At 49.2% G+C, this 23,538-nt stretch overlaps 1 protein-coding gene across 1 annotated transcript in view; it reads right to left on the reverse strand.

Moving 5' to 3' along the window:
* The window catches only part of LOC119107076 (neuropeptides capa receptor), a 93,268-nt gene extending 78,044 nt beyond the window's left edge, over positions 1–15,224 (reverse strand). The window contains exons 1-2 of the mRNA XM_037230435.1: positions 14,606–15,224; positions 3,811–3,901 (exon numbers count right to left, since the gene is read on the reverse strand). Of these exons, the coding sequence (XP_037086330.1) occupies positions 3,811–3,901; positions 14,606–14,864 (350 nt within the window). The 5' untranslated portion in view covers positions 14,865–15,224. The remainder of the gene's footprint in view (positions 1–3,810; positions 3,902–14,605) is intronic.
* Between the last annotated feature and the right edge of the window lie 8,314 nt (positions 15,225–23,538).

Consider the following 23,538-nt stretch of genomic DNA (forward strand, 5'->3'; position numbering starts at 1 on the left):
ATTCGGTGCTCGGGGTTGATGGTAACGGCTTCCTCTCACACGTCTCTGAGCAAGAAGGGACAAATCGGCCCCACGTCGTTTAGGTGTATGCATGTCAAAAATGCGCGCAACGGTGGAGTTGAAGGGTACGCTCATCTGCGGGGTAAGCCATGTTCAGGCCCGGATGGTGGACAACATTATCGCCCACCCGCAGAAGGCCCGCAAGGTCAGGACTCAGCAGCGCCGGGAACCGCATACACAGCATCTGTAAGGAACTCCTCGGAGACGGTTTGCTGGCCGGGGTTCGACATTGTGGATAATTTCATACACATATAATAATGATAATGATAATAAATTGTTTAATGATATAGACCCGGCTCCCACATCTTTCCTGCCCATGGCGACTCAAATTGCATTTGGATATTGGCCAGGTAATATTGAATACAAATATATTTCGGGGTGTCTGAGTACACTTCATGTGTGAACACCCTTAGCAGCTTTAAAGTCAGTCGTGTAGCCAAATTAAACCAATTTAAAGCCAGAATGTCACCTTTCACAAAGCAGGACGAGTGACGTGATGAGACACTTAGTGTTATCGTTAGACAGATAGTACCAACGTCAAGTGAACAGAGCCAGGTGCCCAGTTCTGCAGACAGAGAAGCGGCTGTGACGCGCCGCACCGTTTCACAGATCACGCAGCTGAGTGTTGCCAGGCTTTTGGGCCCGGCCAGGCCCGGCCGTTTCGGCTCAGTACAAAAGTTGGTCTCAGTTTCTTTGTAATTGTAGTAGTTTTGTTTCGGTGAACTATTATTTTGGTTTACTATCATTAGAAAGTTATGAAATATCATTTTGGTGAATTTTTGTTTAGTGTGCTTTACAAATATGCAACTCACATATATATGAGTGCCAATATGCATTTACTCGCTAGCTTCAGCATGACGTCTTAGCGACGCCAACTGGGCGATGTAGCGCACAAGTGACAACATCTCACCTGGTGCATAAGTGTTCAGCCTGATCAGATACTTCTTAGAAAGCAGCATTCGCTTGACTGGATCCAGAAAATCGAATAAGGAAGGCTTATCAGGAGGCCCTATACGTCCAACAGAAAACGTGCTAAATAAGGACATTGATCGTATCTTCCGGTCGATCATTGGTAGTGATCGATTCATCAGACAGCCTTCATATTGAATCCTCAGCTAGATCGTAGACTCGTTTATAAAGTGCAGGCTTGACTGCGCTGTGTCTTCTATTGCCTTGTGATACGAATCATGCGGCACGCAGTCGGCACGATCTAGGCAAATTGGCATGCAAAGTTCCAGCGACAGCTGGTCCCGAAAAATCGTTATACAGTGAGGCTACCCATACCGACGCAATGGACGTGAAATACGCTCGCACGCGACGGCGCCCCGTCATGCGACCTATCAATACGCGTCATCGCGTCGTTCGCTGCCTCAATAGCCGGCAGGAGAAGCGCCGCCAAGCGGCGATGATGGACGGTCCACCAGCTTCATTTCAGCGCAGGACATGACCTTCATTTTACCGCGGAGGCTCATTTAGCCCCCGAGGTGCCGTTCCATTCGATCATCAACCCGATCCAGATGGAGCGGTGCAATTTGAGCGTCGTTGGACGGGGATGAGCAGCTTTGCCCAATTGCCATCGAATCGTTCTTGGCCACGAAAAAGTGTTTTAATGTACGTGTGCTAATTAAAATTTAATGTGTTGCCTAAAGAATATGATGACTGCCAAACGCCACCTTTTTCAGGCCCACCTTAACCCTTCAGGCAAGTTTAACTTGAGTACTTTTGGTCTTCCTCCTTCCACCTTTCACGCCACCTCATCCGGAGAACGTAGAGACCAGTAGAACACATGGTTGATTGAAGCGCCACTGTGGAAAATGGCGCAATAAGTACTGACTTTAAAATTTAACTTTGATCAAAAGCTTAAGGCAATGCATTTCTCAAGATCCTTGAATCGTTGCACATTTGGAATCCATGTCATCGGCTGAATATACAAACTTCATCATGGGACTGGCTTATACAACATGTTTAGGATATGCACATTCCTGAGGTTTAGAAAATGTTCGTTGTGGATGGCACGCGGTAAGAAATGTTCTTGTCTGATGCCCCGTGTCGAACTGGTCAGCCTCCGGCTGTAGTAAATTTGATTTTTAAGTTGCCTTTTTGCTACTTGTCCTCTGTACGGGGTGGTGGTAGGTTGGGTGATTTATGTCTTTGACATCTTTTAGTGACAGTATCCGCGAAGATTTGGATTATTTGTTGGATTCACGTGTGTCATCTTTAGGTGTCATATTTTGCTGAACCTTTATGAGCCCTTGCTACTCTTGAGGATGAGAACAGCCCAAAATATTAAGTGCCGTCATTATACTTGTCATTCAGCATTACCACGTCGTTCAAACAATGCCTCCTGGTATATTGAGAGTCATGAACACAACTTAAGAACTTCAAACTCATTAAGTCAAACAAACATCAAGTACAACCTTCTAGAGCATGGATGGCCAACAGTAATTACTAGAGGTTTTCTTATGTCAGTGAACTATGATGACATGAAAATATTACCCCTTCGTGACATGCCAGGGAGTAACGCTGACCGGGAAAAACCTAACAAGACGAGCAAGAAACTCCCTAAAATACGTTACCTAGTTGAATCATTTATGCGTTCACTTGACGCGACTTAGACCTCAACATTTTAGGATATACCAGCAATTGGTGCGGCACGAGGCACCGAAACTTGTATCCAACTAGTAACAGCGCGGCTATGTCGAATGATGACGTGGGATCAAATGTCTTTGGCCATCAATGCTAGGCTTGTTTTCCACCGGGTTTTCCAACGGGTGATGAACGACCGCTCGTGACGGGACCCCGCCTAGTCGGTCGCGGTTTCTGGGCTGCTATGCACTGCCCGGCCGCGAGTTACGGGCCCCATAAGCAACGGCCCGCCGGTCTGGGAGATGCGGGTCAGCGTGTACCGTGCAGTAGGTCAAGGGCAGGCTGTGCAATCACGGGCCACTGGCGCCGTCAAGGAGAGCAGTTTTAGGGTAACTCGCGCTTGTTGCCCCCAATGGGTTAAAAGACGGCCTTGTAAGACCCCGGGGAAGCCGACTGTCAACAGGTAGGTCAAGGAGAGATGCTGTTTAACGAGTCACTGGATGTCACCAAGCGGTCAGAAGTGGTGGTGTTAGACACCCGTGGATTAGCGTGCGTCGGGGGGTAACATCATCGCGTGCCAGGCGGACTCCGCTCCTGACCGTTGGCCGGTGAGGAGCAAGCCTGGCTACTCTATAGATCCCATGACCGCTGGCCGGTGAAGAGCAAGCCTGGCTTCTTTATAGATCCCATGAACGCTGGCCGGTGACGAGCAAGCCTGGCTTCTTTATAGATCCCATGAACGTTGGCCGGTGAAGAGCAAGCCTGGCTTCTTTATAGATCCCACGACCGCTGGCCGGTGAAGAGCAAGCCTGGCTTCTTTATAGATCCCATGACCGCTGGCCGGTGAAGAGCAAGCCTGGCTTCTTTATAGATCCCGGCGTCAGGGCAGCGGTGGGGATCGATCGCCTCCACCATCCGCATTACTCGTCGTCCCGCCCCGAGCCTAAAGGCTTATTAGAAGCCTGAGGAAGTGTCCTTGGTCCGTAAAAGCTGTGCACGCTGCGCGAGTGAGGACGCAGTCAGAATGCGTGAGGAGGTTCGGAGGAGTGGCCGGCGCCGGCCGGCATTTTCACCCGAGCGCGGCGCCTCACCCGTCCCGCTGTGAGGGGAATGCCACCGCGTCAGCGCGCCGCGCCGGGAGCGCTGTACAGTGCGTGTACTCACATTTCGGACACGAGGGCTCGGATCTTGCAGAGCGCCACGCCCAGTCCCCAGGGGTACTGCTGCCAGTACACCTTCAGGTCGTTGGGCAGACCTGCAACCGTTCGAGGCGATATCAGGAGGCGGCGTCATGTAGGGAAACGTGCATCACTGCACGGAAAGACGAGACATGCAGCCGAATCGCTCCTCGGCATGATCGCCGGCCTATTACAGCTGACACAGCTAACACTGCGCGATGCGTATCGAGATCAATCAAGAAAAATGCTGGAGAATGACCAAGGCAAGGTCAAGACAAAGCCACCTTACTAGGGGCACACTGCTAGGCAAAGCAATGCCTCGCTTTTCCTAGTTTGCACGCTTCTTTTCTGAAACGCCTATTAAAAACGACTGATTAAAAGCGTCATGAATTGGTACAACCAGATAATGACATGCAACGCCCGAGAAATTCCCTTGAGCATCAGGTGTAAGTGAACGCGTATGTTTCACGCGCTGTTAATGCCGCCTGCTATTTGTTCCATGCTACCCGCTTCTGCCTGCAGTCAAACCACACGCCACCGCCGTGATTTCTTGAAACGCGTCGGGAAACAAGCTAAAATGGGCCTATAAATCTTCGCCGTTGCCGCCGGCGAAGCATTTTTCACCGCCACTTTTGCTATATATCCATCTCTTGAGATAAATAACGGCGATGCCAAGGCGCAGACGGACCAGTGGCGTGACATCCCCGCCAGCAGCTGTTGCGGCGGTGGGTGGGCGTCTCGACAGGGAGGTCCGTCACGCAACCTGCTGGGGAGACAACGACGCAGGACAATGCCTCCGACGCTGTCTGGAGTAGGGTTCCATCCACATGTGCTAGCTCGTCGCAGGTGTGCCCGGCCCTGTTGTTGATAAGACTGTCTTGCTCGTACCTGATAATCTTCCATTTACATCGCGAGACACCTGCCTGGTCCAAGGGCGGATCCAAGGGGGGGGGGAGGCAACTGTGTCATGACTCTTCGCACCCAGCTAAGACGGCCTAAGTCGAGCAAAAAATGACATATTTCTGACGCTGAAGAAAATCTATGCAGTCATGACCATAATCGGCTTTCAGAATACATCTTACGGAAAAGGGAGGCGAGTAAGTTTGGCGCTAATGCTGGGGTTGTCCAGCGCGAAGGCGGCGTTTAGGGTCTCACGTTAGCCTGATCTGCATGCCTTTTAGGCCAAATATTTGTATAATAGGACTGATTTGGTGTCTAACCGACTTTTGCAAATCGGTTGTGACTGGTTCCTCACGTCTCCAGCCATGCATGGTGCGGAAAAAAACACACGTGCCTTTAGCTGGCGTTGGTGCGCTTGTGCCCCTAACTGCATTATAAACGCATATATATATATACATATATATATACATGCTGAAAATACATTAAACTATATGAATGGTATTTGCATCTGTTGATACGGATGAATATATTTCAAAGGCTTTGTTGCATTTCTCTTTCCACAATCACTCGGGAGATTGGTGCTTCCTCTTTCTCTTCCCTTCTCTGAAATACTTTTAAACCACTTAAGATAGAACCACTACTTGGCAGTAGCTATGGTCTTGAATTGCATATGAAGTCAGGAATTATAATTTCTAGTTCAAATTTTGGACTACTTTGGTGTAGTGCATCAGCTTCTTATCAGTCATGACCACTTCAGCCATACGCAATAAAGCCAAAGGTCATGCCAAATCAAGTTATAAACGCCGAACCCAACTGATGTTTGTTGGCTGCTTGGTCCAAACCGGAGGTCATGTTCTCTAGAAACTTAGTCCTTTGTAGCCAATGATCGCAAGGTGGGCCAGTAAACAATAACAAGACACATGATTCTTTTAAGGCTTTGGTGTATTGAGAGTTGTGCAATTTGTTTGCAAACTGCTCGGTGAGGCGACTTTTCCTGTAACATTGCAATATCACGACTTCACCTTTTCCATTCGATTGACATGTTGTCCGGGCTAGCTTTTCAAAATGACAAAAACTAAATAACACGTGTTGAACTTGGTTCAGATTTTCATAACCAGTGTCGTAGCGGCACATGGCTAGCTAAGAATAGTGGAGCAGGAAGCTGATCCCTCCCCGGCAGAAGTGCGGGTCGACGTGTGCTGGCTGGAGACGCAGCTGCTTCGAAATTGTCAGCCCGCAGCCCGCCCTCCCCCCTGGGTCAGCTTGCGATCCCACCCGCAAACGTCTGCTGTGCTAGCACACGGACCTGGCACAAACCCGCCAATAGACAATTCAGTGTTATATGTATTGTCACATCATTTGTATGGGGTTTTCATTTAAAAGAGCTCTCCCCCCCCCCCCTCTCTCTCTCTCTCTCTCTCTCTCTCTCTCTCTCTCTCTCTCTCTCTCTCTCTCTCTCTCTCTCTCTCTCTCTCCATCATATGAAGCCCACATCGGCCATGAGCGGGCTGCAGCACTCGCTGACGGCAGCGCAGCCTGATGAACGGGACATGCCCTAAGTGTTCCAGCGCAGGGTGAGTTTCGGTAACGGAGGACCCCTAGATGCATAAAATCTCACCACATCACTCTCCACTGGCCTATAAATTTGTCACTGCTGGCCTATAGACCTGTGATTTAACTCTATCTAAATTGTCTAAGTTGTCAATCTAATTGTCAAGTCTAGCCGGACGCAAAACCAATCAATTTTGAGGCAACGGTAGTCATGCATTAACGTCACGTGACATCTGTTAAGCTCGTGAGGTTCGTAGATATACATTGTTAAGGTAATCAATTGTCGCTTCAAAGCCTAGGACCCGACGATTTGATTTTAAACCGCTGGGGACTTACATATGACTCCGCCAGCGGTTACCGTTGGTGCAAACAAGGGACAGGCCAGGCTAGCTAAAACATTACCGGAGGTTCAGATCACACGAGCCACTGAACAGAAATAGGAACCGCAATTCCAGTTGGCGGTAGATCTATAATCCGACTAAAACACGGTACTGTTGTTGCCACGCTATGCTCTGGATTGTCACCAAAAACTCAGGAGGGCAATGAACTGTCCAATATGACTTCGAACAGACTTAAGCGCCCCTCCGACGCCGAAAGTTCATTGATATCAAGCGGCGCCAGTCCAGTTAGTTGAATGGCAACACATGTTACCTTGCAGCTGAGGGGACCCGCAAAATGGAACATTCATAGCCTTCCATGTTAAAGATGCACTGAGCTGCTATTCCCAACAGAACTGGACAATCTACTTACGGCCTAATTTATTTTGCGAAAGCCCGTGCCCGTGGCCAAATATCTGTAAAATGAGAAATGTCGCATTTTCTGTTGCATTGTGAATTCATAATTATAAAGCAAGGGAGAAAATATGGGCCTTGTGGACGTTTTCCCAATTTTACCTTTAATTTAAAGCGATCGTTTCATAGCCCAGATCAAGAGCTGGGTGCAGCGGCCGGCAGCGTTGGCCGCCCGGCCTCCATTGCCGCCGCGGCCCCACGTCGCCGTCCGGCGGGTGCCGCCCGGGCCGGCGCCGCCGCCCACCTGGGGCGCGCCCGTCTGACCGACGCGGGCACCGGCCCCGCCGTGGCGTGGCGACGCCGGCTAATGGAGTGAGTGAGCCGCGGCGCTCAGGCACGCCGCAGACCGCAGGAGGCGCAGGCACTGTCGGCGGCACGCGACACCGTACTTACCGCGGCCACGACCGACCACGCCTCCAGCCGCGGCCGTCGCGAGAACGGCCGGCCGCCAGCGCTCCGGGCCAGTGAAGGGTGTGGTCGCAGCGGCTGATGAGTCACATGATGGCCACCTTCAAGACCTGCGACCGGCTCGCCGGTCCATGCTGGCGACGCCATCGGCCCTAAACGGAAGCCGTCGGAGGCATTTGTCGCTCCGAGCGCCCCAAGCAGTCTCGTGTCTAAACAAGCTGACAGCTGACCTTAGGCCGGCCCGCCTCGGCGAAGGTCAGAGCAGACCGCAACATTTCTCGTGGTCAATGGTGCCCGCCGGGGAGACTGCGGCGGAGGGGGCCGGCGCGCGTATCGCGCGTGATAGCCGAAACGGCCTGTCGCGTCGTGATGAGCCGATTTGTCAGGTCGGGAATGGCTCGTCCATACCGAGGACCGGGGAGCGCCACGGCTAGGGGACTGGCGCCGCCAAAGTGGTGCGTTGGGGCGGACCGAGACCAGTCGCACCACGGATCGGGGCGTCTGCTCCAGCTGCTCAGCACCACGGATGGAGTCCACGCTCAGCACCACGGGCGTCTGCTCCAGCGGCTCAGCACCACCAGCAGTTGGAGCAGACGCCCCATGATGGCCACCTTCAGGCGCCGGCCCCGTCTGCTCCAACTGCTCATCACCACGGATCGGGGCGTCTGCTCCAACTGCTCAGCACCACGGATCGTGGCGTCTGCTCCAACTGCTCATCAGGTATGTGCAAGACGGAGCAAAGGGTAGTCTCAGAGAACTCGTAAGACTGATAGTTTATTTCCCTGCTACGTGCCGTGAAAATCAGATGCGTCGTTCTTTTGTTAGGTCCAAGCACCAATCCCTATGCCCAAAGCTTGGTTTCGGTCACCTTCTTTATGCGTTAGCCATTAACATTGAGCATGCCCAAATCCATTTAACACAGACAGCGTTGTATTAGATGTCATAAGACTTACCTTGCGCAATTGTTGTCCTCCATGACCAAACATGACATCACCACGCGTTCTAACTTAGGGATCGTTAATAGCCCTCATGCGTCATCTCAGCCGGGGCAGGCTGAATCACTGATCCAACCTTTCTAATTATATTTAAATGAAAGCAGGTTCGGCCTTAAACCTCAATGGATGATGGAAAGTGTTCATTTCCAGCATGCACGGACTAAAGAAATAACTATAAATGACTGTGCCGCCGAATTTTACGTAGCTAATGGTTATCTGGTCGCACACGCCGTTCAAAGCTTAACTGTCCCTTGGCGTGCTGGGGCACTGAGCTGCGCCATTTTCGAATAACTACAACAGCATTCAATATTTTTATCCCGGCGTAATGGTATCTCACGGCCTCTAATTTGTTTGGGAAGATAATTCCCACACAAACTGGTTTTTCTTATCATGTAGACAACATTTTTAAGGTTTGAAGACGTTCAATTACCTACGTAGGATTTCTTTGCCTGAAGGCCATTTCTTGGCGACCAGTGTACAGTGTGTTTTATGTATGAAGCAACGTTGTGTTCAATCTGCCTGCAAATTTGCCGCCATCCGCAGTTATTTTTGTTACAGACGGCTCTGATCTGCCGATGAACTTTCCCACGGCTAAAAAACTTCGTCTTAACAGCAAGGTCATTCAATGACGTGACCATGTCAAACCAAACATATTTGGGCGTAGCGGTATTGAGCTTTCGTCAGCGTTTGTTGTGCACTGAAGGTTGGGGTGTATAAGGGCGAGATAGCCCTAATAAATGTTGAATTTTTCTTTGTTTGGGTCACGTCGTTTGTGAGTGCTTTGTGCGTGTCTTACAGCGCCCAATATCCAGCTGCTTTACACACCATGTGGTCCAGCTGTGAGTCTTCCATTTATGAGCCAGCATCCCCAATGACAATGATGTCGCACGAGCGCAATTCGTCTCTAGTGCACAAACCTACTGCACGTCGGTGCATTGCGTGTTGTATCCAACCCTCGTCGTCCTTGCAACTAGCGCCGTTCCCGGTGTAAGTCGCAATACCTGCAGAGCTGTTTTCAGTGCCATGCTGCAATAGCAGTGATGGACTCTGAGTCAAGATGATGGCATTCACTCGAAGGGGATCTAATTTTTCGTCGTACTGGTAAAATCTGAGATACCTCGCTCAGATGGCCAGTTACGGAGCTTAACGCTAAAGCTCAGCCGTTCGGGGTAGCGTTCAAAAAGCCGGCATATGATGCAGACACGCAAGTTCTCCGAAACGGCCTGTTCGATCGCCTTGAAATATTCTCCAATCGATTCCGTGCAATGAGGTGAGTCATGAGAGGAAATAGCGAGAGCTGACCTGGGGTCAAACACCTGGAAAACGCGAAGGAAAAATTTCACATGCAAATGCAGACAACTCAGATCTCAGAGCCTACTGCAGCAATCGCTGTGAAACCTTCATCATTGGATGCCACATACATACCTGATTCCCTCTCGCGGTGCCGAATTTGGTGACGATAGGGCAGGTCAAAAGCTGTCAAAATTCACAGATCTAAAATGCTTGCTTGCAGACATTTCATTCAGGAACTATTGCTCCGATCATCTCCAAACCTTTGTCGCTCGATGGGACACACCTAGCAACCGCAATATATGTCATAAGATAATACGCTATTGTATTTGTACTACCAAAGCGCGCGCGCACTTCTGTTTTTGTTTTTTTCGGTCGTTTCCATTACAACAATGATATTATATATATATATATATATATATATATATATATATATATATATTGTGCGCTAATGCAAGGTCAGTAGCATACAGACTGCTAGTGCAGTCCTCTTTTTGGTGGGCAAAACAAAATACACTGCAGACGAGATATTTCCTCCGGCACATTTGGGACTGTCGTAATCGTCTGATCAAGCATTGACACGGCGGCGGACAACACGCACGGTAAAGCTCGAAGTTCCCGACGACTAAAGCAATGACGTTTCTTCCGTCAGTCTTGCCCCTGTTTGCTTCTGAGATGTGTACCTCCGTCGCAATCTATACACACAGTGCAGAAAGCATGTTCCCTGAAGGATTCTGAGGTCATTGATCTGGCACATGAGGACACCAACCAAGTCGGTCTATTTCGGTGCAGGCTCAGCTCGATTTGGCGGACTTCTGGACGACTTGGAACCGGCAACCAACACAAGACAGCTGAGGAGGCATGTAAATAATGACAACAGAACGGTATTCGCACACCATACCAAAAAAATCAGCCACGCGCCATGACGTGTTCCATGGCCAAGGTTCTGTTAATCGTGGCGACACCATGCAAAATTCAGCGCGTGATTTTCAGCACAAAACCTCCGCTGAGGAGAAATTCAACCTCGTAAGGCCAGCCTAACCAAGTTGCACTTTTTCTTGGGGCCAAACATAGAGGAAAAGAAATAGTTATAAATGACACCATACTTGCAGCTTCAACAGAAAATTATGCTAAATGGCGTATTGGATAGTAAGGTTATCTATCTAAGGTAATCCATCGGCCTGGTGGAGTTTGGAACTGCAAGAGAGAATCAGGCATGGGGCATCCAATGGGGAAGGTTTCACAGCGATCGGTGCAGAAGGCTCTGAGATCTGTGTTGTCTGTATTTGCAGGTAAAATTTTTCCTCCGCGTTTTCCATGTGTTTGACCTCAGGTCAGGTCTCAATATTACCTTCCCATGACTCACCTCATTGAACTGAATCGATTGGTGAATGTTTCAAGATGATCGGACGAGCCGTTTCGGAGAACTTGCGCGTCATATGCCGGTTTTTCAGACCCTGCCTCCGTTTGGCCCCGGCTTCAGCCGTACTGGGGCCCGTGCGGCACGCATGTGTTACGCCGAAAGATAACCAGAGGTTCCTCTGTGTTCAATGTTCTCGCTTCGCTGGGTGGCGGCGCAATAGAACAACTGAGTCACGAAGCAAAAGAAGATTGCAATTGGGCAACGCAATGCATCCCCTCCGAAGATATAAGCGAGGGGGTGGACATTGTCGAAAACATGCGGAACCCGGAAAGCCCAAGAAACAGCTGGCAACTACTGGAGGGAGTATTTGCATACATTCTCTGGTTCAGGGTCATTGAGAGAAACCAGAAAATTGGGCTGGTGGCTGCTTTGGTGTGCGACTTCCTTCACGCAGCTTTGAACCCGCACATGTGCAAGTAATGAACCTTCTGACAAAATAATCTGCATAGTTTTGAGTTGCAAAAGGATAATTGAGACTGTATGCTAGATAGACAATTACATTGCCCAGCCAATGCTCCGAACAATCCACCCATCTATGCATAAGATGTGCTGGTTGGGCCTGTGCCGTGCAGTAGACCAGCGGTTACAGGAAACATACAGGAGTTGTTTTGATGTCGGTTAAATGCCCGATCGGGTGAATCAATCGCGTGCAAAACGGCCCTTGTTGTTGTCGCACCTGCACCTGGTATGAATAAAGAGTGGCTGCGCAACGCGTAAGGAGCGAAGCATTCGCCGCGATGGCAGACTAACACATAGGGGAGCGACACTTTTGTTACGCAGTCACGGTCGCAAACAAGCCCCGTGTGATGTCTGGTGAGGCTCCACGACCTGCTTGGCCGCGTCACACAAAAAAAAAACAGTTCACAACGTGATTGGTAGAGCCCAGTTCAGCGGACGAGGCATGGTAAGTCATGCATCCGACTTAAACTGATGTGACCTGACTTTCAGAAGCTATTCCTCGCATACCACTGGCAATGCACCGGTTATAACAATGGCATAAAGTTATCAGCTGAGTGCCAACTGTTGTCGGCCAGTAACAGGGGCTGGCCATTGGCGGCGCGGTGCGGTGTCCAGTGGCGTTCTGGCCGGCGCAGGATGGGGCAATAACGGCGTGACGGACAACAACACTCAGCGGTGGTCACAACCTCAGCTGAGCTCGACCAATCTGAGCTGTGTTCGAACCAAGCTGAGCTGAGCTGGGCTGAGCTAGGCCGAGCCGAGCCGAGCCGAGCCGACCTCAGCTGAGCTGAGCTGAGTTAGGTTGTGCTGACAGGTCGGCCGTCGGCGGGGTGGACGCAAGGACAATCCAGCCGCCGCCGCCGGCGAGGTCGATTGAGGCAGACCCCGGCAACGACCGGCGCCAAGTCTCACTCACGCCTATGACGGCTACAAAGGACATTGTTTCCAAGCGGGAGCCAGGAGGCAGCAGAGAGGCGGCGTTCCCAGTCAGGCAGTCGGAGAGGTCGTGTCCTACGGGACTCGATTTCAACCTGTACCGCTTTCGTGCTGGCAATTTATCGGGTGTGGTCAAAGGTGTGTGTTGTGGTTAGTGACGGACGAATGCCGTAAGATAAGATACTGCGATGGGGTTCTGTGCCTTGCATATAAACGATCTGACATCTCGCCGGACGTCTCATTTATCTTTGTTCATAATTTTTGCAATTCGAGAATCGGTCCGCTGTCGTGAGACTAAAACTTTGATGAGACAGAATCGGATCCCATTTATCACGGCCTCTAACCGGGATAACTTTGCAGTTTCTGTGCCCCGGACCCTACCACGAACGTGATTTAGTATCATTTTATGACCCCTATGCAAATACCGATTTCTTGCATGCGCAATTCACGAAATTTTTATGGAAGATTTTTGGGAGGCCCGGTTGTACGCGATTGTTTTGGTGCATTCCGTAACCAAGACACCAATTATAAGTGCACTGGATTGTCTTTTTTATGACGTGTCAAGAGCAAAGAGTTTTTCTGTTGCCACATTTGCGCGTTTATTCGCAAAAAGCATCGTTTGAGTATGTATTTGTCATGAACATAAGCAAGCCGACTACGTCCACTGAAAAGCTCGTTGAATTCGGAATCATATGAGGTAACTGATAACTAAAGCCAAAACATGTAAAACACGTGAGTATTATGCGGATATTGGTGACGGTGAGCTGTAATAGCCATTCATGGTTTAATTCTATTAATTATCAATTACACTGGCTGAAAGCCGAGCAGTTTTCATTTCCCACTTCTCCTTCTGTGCTGGTAATAACGCATCGTTTCGGCTGGTGACATCAGCAAAAAAGGGACATTATCCGCCTTCCGGTCGATCGTTCACGTTGCCACATATTAGTTGCAAAAGATATGGGTTGGATAGTGTTGATAGTGACTTGTAGACGGTCTTTAAATTCTCTGGCATGACACACTTCGTCTGAGATGTCCACACAGGTGCCCCAGCTGCCGGGCACTGATACCGTTTCTGACAATCCTCGAAAAACGGCGATGTCTTGGCACGCGCTCGAGTGCGCTTGACCGGTTGCATGCATCTGCCTACACGCTTTACCTTTCCATAAGCGCTTTCTCCCCCGTCAAATGATAATGGTCTCGTGTCGCTTCACCCCGGGATCGTCCAGATATGGGCCCTGCTTCACTGCCTGTTGTGGCCTTTTTACAATTTGCAGTCCACACCTTCTATGTCAAACGAACGGAGCAGGCTGTTTTGCACACGGCGCAGTGCTGTCGGGAAATCACGTTTGATAAAACAATAAACAGTGAGAACGGCTGCTAAGAAATTGCGTGTTTAGTTCCTGAGCACTTTATGAAGCCGAGATCACACGGTAGCTTCTGGAAAGCGTAAAAAGGAACGTCCCGCGTTCGGTTGAGCGGCGAGCATCAGTGAAAGTTTCACCCTGTTTAAGTGCGATTTACGCAGCCCTCGAACTTGTGATAAGTTGGGAAAGGTACATAAGAATATGCAAACAACGACAAGAAGTATGGCAACTTAAACTAACCAAAAAGTTACGAGGGAGTAAAGTCAGGAACAAATGAAAAGAACGGCGACAAGCTTGATAGATGCGAATAAAGCTTACTAATAAAGGGTACGTTAAGTGACTGGCGAATATAAAAACACAAACAATGAGTATTAAGCTAATACAAATTGAAAGCAGCGCAACGAGGAACAAATAAAAACAAAGGGAACAAGCTTAATGAATATGAAAAAGACGCGCTTTTGACTTGCGTCCCTTTGCAATTAAAACGGAAATTAAGAGGCACGATGATATGGTTACGCATATCATCTTTATCCCCGGCCAGTTTCCCTGGTCACAGTATCGTAACCAGCTGACAGATTCGCATCAAACCCAGACCAATCAGCAGTGATCCCAGTGCCGTCAGCGGCGGCCGCAGCACGATCGTGCGGGCACGGGCGTCACTCACCGAGCACGAGCACCGCCAGGTCGGACACGGCCAGGCTGAACAGGTAGTAGTTAGTGGCCGTCTGCAGCGCAGAGTTCTTGATGATGACCAGGCAGACGGCAACGTTGCCCACCACGCCCGTCACGAAGATGATGACGTACACGATGGTGATAGGCAGCACCACCTCCAGCGGCAGGTACTTGGGCCCGACCGTGTACTGCAGGAACGTGGCGGCGTCCTTATACTCGTACGGGTCGGTGATGTTCGTCACGTTCGCCATGGCCCCCGCCCTCGCCGGCCAGCGACTCACTCCTGACCGCGAGTCGGAATCGGAGTCAGAGTCTGAGTCGGCAGGCCGATCAGCCGACGCCCGTCCTAGTCACAGTCACAAGCAGGCTGCAACTGCAACGGCCCACGAGCGGCTCAGTCCTCAAACGCGCGCGAACGTTTCGCCAGTCCTGGAGCACCTCCCCTCGGACCCCGAGCGGCTCCCTCGCTTGGTTCCGAGGCACCTTCCCTTCTCAGTCTACAAACACCTGGTGCGCCGGATCTCGAGGCACGTTCTTCGCTCAACCTCGGCACGCGTTCCTTGCCCGGCCCCGGAACGCCCCGTTCGCTTGGCACCCGGGTGTCGACGGCGCGCTCGCGGTGCGCCGACGCTCGAGCCCGCGGCGCGGCTGCGAATGCGGCGGCGGCGGCGGCGGCGGCGGCGGGTCGTGTCAGCGTCGCCCGCAGCCGGCGTCTGCGCCCCTGAAACAGCGGCACGCGGCGCGAGCTGGGAGGCTGCCACCGGCGCGGCTGGCGACAGCCAAGCTGGCTAATGAGCGGGTAGGACGGGCCGGATAATTGAGCCTGTCGTCCGCCTGTTGGCAGGCGCTCGTCGCCGCGGCACTGGCATAGCGGCGCTTCTGGTACCGTGGTGAGCGTAACCTGCGACCCCAGTGGCGCCGGTTCACGTGGTGCTGGAGGGAGGGACGGCAGCCACCTGCTTCTGGGCACGAGGCACTGGGAGTGACGGGTCACCTGGCACTGGGCGTGGGTTGCAACAGTAAAAGGTCACCTGATATCTTAACAATCTCAATGTCAGGAGTCGTAGCGAAAATAGGGCTCACGGACCGAGCGAAGGACTAGGTTATTGATTCCCTGATACAAGAGTCGCACACAGTGACGACGTTCCCCTGATACAAGACGAGGGATGCGAGTGAATGGTTGGCGTGACATAAGGCAACAATCGCACCAGACGAAGGGATCACTTGACAGTCCAGAGGTCAGCTGATATCGAGAAAGTCATATATGGCCGATATCATCGGGTAAAGGGGTTACCTGGAACCAGACGGAACACGGAAGGGGGCAGAAGTCGAACCGGATGAAGAGGCAACATGATATCATAAAGCGGTGACACGGCACAAAGGGGTCGCCTAAAATGGGGCATGAGTCACGCTGGGTGAAGAGGTCGCATGACATGTTGACAGCATTCATACAGGACAGACAGGTTACTTCAGGACATGAACAGCGGAGCGCGAAAAGAGAAGAGGCGAACCAGACTTTGCACCTGCTAGGATTAACCCAAAAGACAGCAGAGATATTGGTCATGAAACAGCGCTTTGAATACAAATCGTAACCCTCCCCTACCACCATAGTGCTTGAGGAGCGAGAAGCCAGGCCGAAGCCCAAATCCGCATCGCCTGGAAGCCGAACTGCCAGGAGGCCGAGCCCTGGCTTCCTGAGCTCGCTTCCTCCTGTCGCAGCTGATCATCCCAAGCCAGCTTGAGCACTGTACGGCAGGATTCTGTGTAGCGCGCTCCGCCGCGCCACCACTGGCGAAGGTTCGGGTGCCAGTCCGCTGTCAATTTTCGAACCATATTTGGACAGCGAACATACCGCGGCCCTAATGCATGCGTGCCTAGTAGTGGCAGGGATACGTCAGTCTTTGTGCGGAAACCTGCGAGCTGCTCATCACTTAAGCAGAGATTTAATATCTTGAGAATGAAGCGCTCACCTTCTTAACGGGCCATAACGGGCCATAACATAGGTTTTGAAACAGTGGGGCAGAGCACCCTTAATGAAATGCTGCAGTCGTCTCTGGCCGCGCTTTGGCACAGCACGAGAGTGCGACATTTCTTCTCAGGAAGGGAAATTGACACTTCATTTTATCCTTTGGCGGAGCTCGGGCAGTGGCTTGTCAGCGAACTGCTCGCTCAGTTTTGTATGGACGCTTCAAGGTTTTAGTTTCTCAATCTTATGTTACAATCTTTTACACTGACAAGCCAGATAACGAAATAACTGGTCGAGTGTTAACGAGCCAACTCAGAAGTATATTCAGCACACAAGGAACGCATTTTGCGACTCTATAAAAGTAAAATCATAACGGAAACAGCTCCCTTCGTTTCTAGATGTGGTATTTTACCGGCATGTCATTATATTTGTTCTCTTGTTATTAAGCATTCCCTGACGTAACTCTGGGCGTAGAGCTTCTAAAAAGTGGTCACCTGGCAAGACACATCGTTAACGTGACCTGCAATTTGGTGTAGGGCCATCTGTGATTAGCTAGAATGCCATGGAAAGTTTCCCCACATGTAGTGTTTATGGCTTAAAATTGTGGCAGCGTGAATATAGAATGTTAAGTTGGATATATATATATATATATATATATATATATCCTCCCAGAACATTTCAAATGAAAAACGACATCTATTCGCAATTAGCTACGGAGGACATGGGTACTCAGCTTCACTAGTTTATCAGTCGAGGTTTCGGACATGCAATTCTGAGAAAGTGAACTTCAATCGCCGCAGTAACGTTCAAGTTGTTCGTGCTAATCATCTGAGGTATCACCCACGTGCTATGTGATATTGCAATGTTCATTCACCAATCTCACGCCCATCCCTCACCAGTGAAGGAGATAAAACATTGCACGCTTTCCCAGTAACATCTGAAACAGTAACCAGACATTCTATTAATAGATCATTATTCTTTACAACTGTGCCTAAGAGATGCAAAACTGTCAAGCAGCTAACACGCAAAAATCCGGCCCCAAAGGCTTTTAGTCGCGTTGTGGGGCAAACTTGGCGGGTTTTTGCAGTTCAATGATTTTGACAAGCAAAATAGCGTAAATTTGGCTTTAATTTAGTTTCAAAAACCATCCGAAATCAGAGAAGGATGTCAAAATAAATATATTTTCGCAAAAATCCTATTTGATTTCACAACAGGGGCCACAGGGACAGAAACCACATGGCAGACATGACACACTAGCAAACCAGGCTGCAAAAATTTAGCAAGCTTAAGCAAACATATTACTGAAAAACTCAAAAATAACAACCCAAAATTGGCATAGTTTTGCCTTATTTTACTGAGGAGGAGTAAGACAGGTCATTATTAAAAACACAGCCGCGCACTGCGCTTGGCTGCCATTGTGAGAGTGATACACACTTAAAGTTTTTGTTTTACACACAAACCATACCTCAATCAACATCAATCATCAATGAAGTGAAAGCGAAATCATATGCCTCTCATTGCCCTAGCCTCACTCACTTGTCAATACAGCCTGCATTTATTGGCGCATCCACGGGTGTCAATTTTTATTCTTTTGTGAGGGCCCTGGCCCCCTATGTTAAGGTGGCACCCTCCCAACCCAATGTTGGTTTTGACCCCCTCATATTTTGGGTTGGAATTTTACAAAACTGTGGGAAACAGCTGACCATTACACAAAGAGGATCTTCCCTGACCATTCCTCGTCGTGGCGTCGCCGGGTCAGATGCAGCTGGCTAACATGATGCCACAATCTCAATATTATTACTATTATGTTCTCAATTGAGAGGTAAGTTTAGACATTCGGTAAACCATCCTGTAACTTGACGTTTTTTTTGTTCGTCAAATGTAAGCCCGACGCTTTTTCCCTTCATCAAACATGATATTGGCGCCACTGATGTAAGATCTCACACCATAACACAATTGGGCACGAATTTCGGTTTATTTTGACGCGGCATCCATGGTGCAGATTATGGTTGCAGCTCGGTTACAACATGGTCATACGAAAAAAACAGCATCTTCTTTGGCCAGATGTTTCATTCGATTCCGTGCTAAACATAGTCTAAACCTAGCATTCTAAACCCATCATTCCATTATCATATTACACGGTCAAGCGATCCATTTGGCCTTGGTTCCTTATCCAAATAGCACAAAAGAACCTTTACCGTGCCATGCGACTAAACGTATGTCGGCTGCTCTGTAGCCAGGATGACACTATCAAGTCAAAGGCTATATGGCACTCGTTGGCGAGCCATATATGAACAATTATTCTGGAAGGCAAACCCAGCACTACGCGTTCCGCCACATCATGAATGTGATCAGCATTCCTTCAACGCCCTACCAAAGTGGGGCCTCGGCAACGACGGTTCGTGTCTCTGCGCGGCAGTTTACGTTCTTTTTGCGAGCATTTTGCGTATTCTTTCTTCACTAACTATTTTGGTCAAAAGATATCACCTGCGACATAAAGCTGAGTTACGCCTACTTCAACTCTGATAAATACATGACGCCAATAATCGGAACAGTGCAGGGGTAGCTTTTGGTAGCCTACGTTTTCTTGGACAATATTAAGAGAAAGCTTGAGCCACGTCTGGAGCCATGCGGCCAATGTGTTTGAAAATAGGTATACAGCTGCGTTCTTCTTTCATTCTAGGGATTCGACGGTTCGGGATTAACTCAGACTTTCAAGTTGGAAAGGTTTCAGGTTTCAGGTGCATTGCTGCGTGCAGAAGATAATGACGCCATTTAATCATGCGCGATCTTAAGCATTTAAATAAAATTTATGTTGTAGGTTGATATCTATCTCTATGTTTTGCTGATGAAGAACAAGTTCATATGAAATTTAAATGGCTTATATAACATGACATATATTCATTGGACGGAAAGTTGCGTGTACCTCAGGCAGCGCAACAGCTATTTGATAATACCCATGAAGGAGGTGGTTCTATTAATAGTAGATGCATTTTCGACAGGACTATTACAGCCAACTTCCCCTCATTGTTGTGTTAACAACGCATTTTTTTTGTATCCGATTGAAACAGCTTGCTTTTATTCTCAATTCCACGCAAATTGATCAATGTGAATTGTTCGGTATGAGATGTTAACCACAATTGAATGTTGCTGAGCAACGTCGATGATGGTTGCGTTGTTGATTACAATTTTTAAATGACAGTTGCGCTGCAAATATGGTACGACGCCAAATTCACACCGAATTTTTTACGCACTGGTCGCGATTCACACAAAAATCGTGACTTAGATGCAGAAGCGTTTTACACGGGAGACGCTGTGACTTAAATCCAATCACAAAAAATAATATTGGTGAGGCCGTTTTTAGGATAGCAATACCTTTAGCTGCTTAATTGGAACGCCACCATTCCGGATTTTTTGTTATCAACATTTTTTACTTAGATATGATACATATAACAATCTGATAAGGAGGTACTTCCTTCGGTGTCCCTCTTTTTATATGACACCGCCCAGGAGGCCCCCTTATGAGGGGGCCCACCTTGTCCAGGAGGCCCCCTGGAAAATCTTGCCCCCGATTCCAAATCTGTGGCGTCGCCCCTGCATCCAGTCCCTTCATCGATTTCATCGATCCTCCTTAGACAAACGATGTCGATAAGTTTACTGAACAAAAAACCTCAAACCTACAAAAACATTGTACCTACCCAACAAAGGTGTTATAGTGGCATTATAAACCCACAACAACTACGCCATATTTTGTAGAGAGGTCGGACGCCTCCACTTCCGTCAGTCGTGACCTGTCAAGACCAGACGTGACCTGGGCTCGTGGCCAGCCGTTATCGGCAGGTCCCCGCGGTCTGCTTAGCGTGACTCCTGCCAGTTCCGCCGGGCGGCAGTGGGGACCGCCCTTCACGAGCCTCTCCCGGTGCCGGCGCTCCACGGGCTGTCTCTCCCCGGTGGCCGGGGCAGTGGGCAGTCAGTCCCTCCGAGCTATTTTCGCCGGCGGGAACAGATAGTTGGTCCGCGTGTGCTCGATAGTGCTCCTCTGAGGAGACAGCCGGGGCGCCCGGGGCGTACGCTTACCCTGGTCTTAACGACCAGCGACTGGTTGCCATGTTTTTAACAGAGTTATGCCGGTCAGTAGCGGTTTTAAATTCCGTGCGCGCGTGACTTTTACCTCAACACACTGGGTGCATCGTGGCCGTCTTCTGAATGTTCTGGTCGCGTGCTGATGGCATGGACAGTGATGGCATGACGGAGAACGTGCGGTTGTTTGCAGCTCTGGCGCCAGAGCCCACAGTTGGGAAAATAGTCACTGGCCTATTTTGTGCTGCGCTGGAAATCACTCGGCGGGCAGGCTGACATCCGTCTTCGGCCTATTCACGCGGCAAGATTTGTTTTAGAATAGATGGTGAAAAAGCTGGCTGTCGGAGCGCATTCTTGAGATGGCGGTGTCCAAGTGGTGGCGACAAACGTCAGCCGGCGGCTCCGAGGGCTGAGGGAAAGCCAGATGTGTCCGAAACTGAACACTGAGTGGGTAATGCATCCTGATGTAGTGCAACTCCCATCCATAACAGTGTCTGGTTGAAAACAATATACGCGACGGGTTGAGTTGATATGCCACTGATGGCATGAATGCAATTTTTTTCTGGAGAATGAGACCGGATGATTCACGGGGGTGGTTTGAGACCAGTGCCCTGCAAATCATGGCTCACTCCTTGCGTCCTGACACAGACACATCCATGGAGCAACCGCGATCTTAATATGTTAAGGCCGGCATCAGATTTATTGCCCGCTTTGTGCTTGATGTAACATCAATACGTGTTGCAGCCCCTGCTTGGGCGGACATGCGAGTGAATGATATTCTTCACGAATTCTGCTTACCATGATACGCTGCTGCCACAAATTTCATTCTATGCGCCCCTCCCGAAAGAATGTTGCAAAAAGCGGGGTTTTAGCCATGGCCGGGCGGGGCACGTCAATTTACCCGCCCCAACCCCAAGATTTTTAAAGAATAACTTTCAAACGGCGCGGTGTAGCCGCACTTAACCCTGCATGGATATAGATGACTGGAAAGAAGACCTTTCAGCATAGAAATAAATGTATCTTGTGAGGCCGCTGACCTATAGCAGGTTAAAGGCAGAGCGCGGCTGTCAGCAAAGGCCATTTTTAGGGAATCGTTCAATCTGATGCAGCAACACAATGCTAGACAAAGCATGCATCTCTGAGAAAGTTTCTTGGGCAAAAAAAGAATTTAGGGTTACAACATATCCCATTCGGCTTAAAGTCAGGTACCAAGGTCAGACCGAGGAAACCAACCACATTTTTACTTAAGAGCTCGCTGCTAAGTGTTGTTTCTCGTGCTCATTTGGAACTTATTAATAACAGAGACCTCAACAGACATCTTCCGAAGACCTGCTCAAGATGAGAGTAGGTCATTGACCTGGAATGCTCCAGGTCAATTTTCCTTTTAGGAACACACCGCCTAGCGCATTTCTTGACGTTTATTCGCTTGCAAAAAGCAAAACCCTCTCAAGATTTTTGTAGCCATGGCCTTCTAATGATAAGAAACTCACATCACTTCATCAATACCTGATTTTGGAATACGATGGAAATACCCTGGCGAATATAGGATGGCCTTGCTAATTATTAAAAGTTTCACCCCGGTTCCATCCAGCCCAATGTGCAAATGTCACACAAGCTGCAACTCGGTTGCATAAGATGTAGCTTGAAATGAGCTTTACCTCAGGCATCTCGCGGCGCACTGTATTGCCGTAAACCGTCGCACGAATATGACAGGAGCCACAGCGAACAAAACCACACATCTATGACCCTGAAAACCCTGCAAAAAACGGTATTGAAAGCCGTAAGTAGGTTCAGTCTGTTGTTGTATTTTTATTGTTCCCATGCCCTTGGGTCCAGTACTCGTGCCGTAAGCTCTCGACGGATTGCTTGTATCATAATCCATCTCATTTCCCGCCTCTGTCGCGGGCCCTCCGGCTAGACCAGTCGCGCATGCGCATTGGAAATGGCCACGTTCTGGGCGCTACGCTTGTATGAATCTGTCCCCGATACTCTGGCTAACGATCTCGTGCCACGATTGCTTTTAATTAGTTACTTATGCGTTTCAGACCCGATAAGCAAGGGAAATACCCGATTGCAGCACAGACTTCAATGCATCTACTCCGCCACCCTGGTCGATGACACCGTTGCACCACTGGTTTTAATTAGCTATTTATGCGTTTGAGACGAGACCCTGACCTCTGACCTCTGACTTTTGGTGCCACATCAGCGACATGTACGGTATCCCGTGGCGGGTCCAGCCAGGGCCTAACCCGTTAACATCATTGGATTCGCCGGCCTTCCAAAAGGTTATCGAAATGAAGCAAAGCTTAGTGATGCCAGTTTGTCGCCGTTCCTGATGATGTTACAAGACGACTTTTTCCACCGCGTGCTGTAAATTATTTTGCACCTATAAGCGTCATAGAGGTACTCACATGAAAAGCGCTTTCGGATGAATATTTCAACGTTAGGGATTGTTCAATCTCAGCAATAATATTGCTATTGCATATTAAAATGCCTTAAAGGCTGCTTAAAACCATGATTAATGGAAGTTTCATGTGATGTGAAAGCTTATCGCGCGAACGAGAGGAACATATCAACGATCCAGATTGTTGCGACGGTCCGTTGCGGGCCCGCAGGGCGGGAACCTTTGGTCACCGGAACCAAGGTCTCTATGATGTATAAAATTATACTGCCATGTATGATAACATTGTATCATTATATTATATCTTATATTATCCAAAGGTGCTACTGGTTTCACCATGCTGCGCAGTGCCGTTAGATGGGATGGCAACTGTGGATATTATGCATACAGATGTAATTGGAACTATGCACCTTGTTATTTTATATATATATATATATATATATATATATATATATATAATATATATATATATATATAT

This window comes from Pollicipes pollicipes, unplaced genomic scaffold (genome assembly GCF_011947565.3).
Source record: "Pollicipes pollicipes isolate AB1234 unplaced genomic scaffold, Ppol_2.1 Scaffold_6686;HRSCAF=7923_pilon_pilon_pilon, whole genome shotgun sequence".
Lineage (NCBI taxonomy): Eukaryota > Metazoa > Arthropoda > Thecostraca > Pollicipedomorpha > Pollicipedidae > Pollicipes > Pollicipes pollicipes.